The sequence below is a fragment of the Aegilops tauschii genome, chromosome 2 (assembly GCF_002575655.3).
Source record: "Aegilops tauschii subsp. strangulata cultivar AL8/78 chromosome 2, Aet v6.0, whole genome shotgun sequence".
Lineage (NCBI taxonomy): Eukaryota > Viridiplantae > Streptophyta > Magnoliopsida > Poales > Poaceae > Aegilops > Aegilops tauschii.
In genome coordinates this window covers 617,411,380-617,413,168 of record NC_053036.3, presented here as the reverse complement: position 1 = coordinate 617,413,168, position 1,789 = coordinate 617,411,380, and the positions used below count along the sequence as shown (strand labels likewise).

General features: G+C 53.5%; 1 protein-coding gene across 1 annotated transcript; it reads left to right on the top strand.

Annotated features, from left to right (window-relative positions):
- Nucleotides 1-228: 228 nt before the first annotated feature.
- Nucleotides 229-1,284, top strand: LOC141041350 (uncharacterized). The gene has a single exon (XM_073507491.1). It carries the CDS (start codon nucleotides 229-231, stop codon nucleotides 1,282-1,284), a length of 1,056 nt encoding a protein of 351 aa, XP_073363592.1.
- The last annotated feature ends 505 nt before the right edge of the window (nucleotides 1,285-1,789 follow it).

Genomic DNA, 1,789 nt, shown 5'->3' with positions numbered 1-1,789 from the left:
CGTTACTTCCCGAATTGCCATGTTCTGGAGGCTGTGGCGAGAGATGGAATCTCATATGCATGGAGAAGTTTACTCAAAGGACTTGACCTAATCCGGGAAGGATACATTTGGTGAATTGGTGATGGCGAGAACGTTAAGATCTGGACAGATCCTTGGATCCCAAGGCCGTGGTCACGGAGAGTCATAACCCCAAAAGGGAACAACCTGATGCAGGCCGTAAGCGAGTTAATGGATCCCTCCACGGGGCAATGGGATGAATGCCTTGTGCGGGATACCTTTTGCGCGGAGGATGCTAGACACATTCTGCAGATGCCGCTACGGGAGGGGGTACATGACTTTGTTGCATGGCAATTCGACAGCAAGGGCATTCATTCTGTGAAGAGTGCGTACAAGATGCACATGGAACTGAAGTCTATGAGGAAGAATGGGGGAGTGGGAAGGAGCACAGCCAAAGCGGGTAACCTGAACACATGCAACGACGATTCTTGGAAAAGGATTTGGAGATTGCCGTGCCCGAGAACTGTCCAAATGTTCACATGGAGACTGCGGCATGAATCACTAGCACTCCTGACGAATATGCAGAGGCGAGGTCTGAAGGTGAAGAGCACGAAATGCTTTTTCTGTGGGCATGCTGATGAGGATGGGGGGCACCTGTTCATCAAGTGCAAATCAGTTAAGGTGGTGTGGAGGGAACTAGCCTTAGAGAAGGAAAGAAGGGAGCTGGGAGCAATCTCATCTGTACATGCGATGATGGACTACCTATGGGGGCTAAATATCCTAAAACGCATGCAGATTCTCACTTTCTGGTGGATGTGGTGGAGCGCTAGGAATAAACTGAGAAAGGGGGAGCGTGTGTTGACAGCGGCCGAAGTAGCGAGACGCACACGAAGCTCTACTCTGGAATACATGCAGGTTTTCCTCCCAGAACCCAAGCCACAGTGCACTGATAAATGGAGGCCTCCTGCTCAAGACATGGTCAAGTTCAATGTTGATGGAGCCTTCGTCCCAGGGGAACTCCATGCAGGGTGGGGTGCAGTGGCAAGAACCAGCGACGGCGAAGTGGTGGGTGCACGGGCTGGAAGACAGGAGCTTATCCAAGATGCCTTTGCAGCGGAAGCGGTGGCGTTGTCAAATGCAGTTTCCTTTGCATCGGACTTGGGGATTATTCGAGCAGAGTTTGAAACAGATTCACAATTGTTGGCAGAAGCAATGGACATTCGGAAGGTCGATTCTTCAGCATACGCTGCTGTCATCGAGGACACAAAGTACCAGCTTAAGCTGTGATTTTCTATTTGAAATAAAATGTTGTCGCCGTAGTGCTAATTCCGTGGCTCATGAGCTAGCAAGCCTTGGCCGTATGTACCCTGCAAACTCGGTTGTCGAGTGAGAGTCGGATGTACCAGCCCAAGTGGCTGTTTGTGTTGCGGGTGATTTAAAGTTATAAAGCTTTACTTTGATTTAAAAAAGAAGAAGTCCTCGCAGCCGCCACCACCCCACGCCGGCCACTTCCAGCGAGCTCCGGCGCCGCACAACACATACCCGAGCTCCCCACGGTCCGCGCCTCCCTCCCCTCCGGCCAGTTTCTCCGCTCCCGGCCTCTATCGCCCGCTCCCAACCCCACCCATGGCTAGGGTTTCGTGTAGGGCTTCGCCGGCGCGTCTCCCGCTCGCCGCCTTCTCCCACCACGCCGGCCTCCCTTCCCTAGCTACCCTCTCGTCATGGAGCACCCTCGCACTGGGCACTCCTTTCTCTCCCCCTCCCGGCTCCTCCCGTCGCCGAACTGGAGCAC

Coding starts and splice junctions, on each gene's coding strand:
- LOC141041350 (XM_073507491.1), top strand. CDS start 229: ATGGATCCCTCCACGGGGCAATGGGATGAATGCCTTGTGCGGGATACC.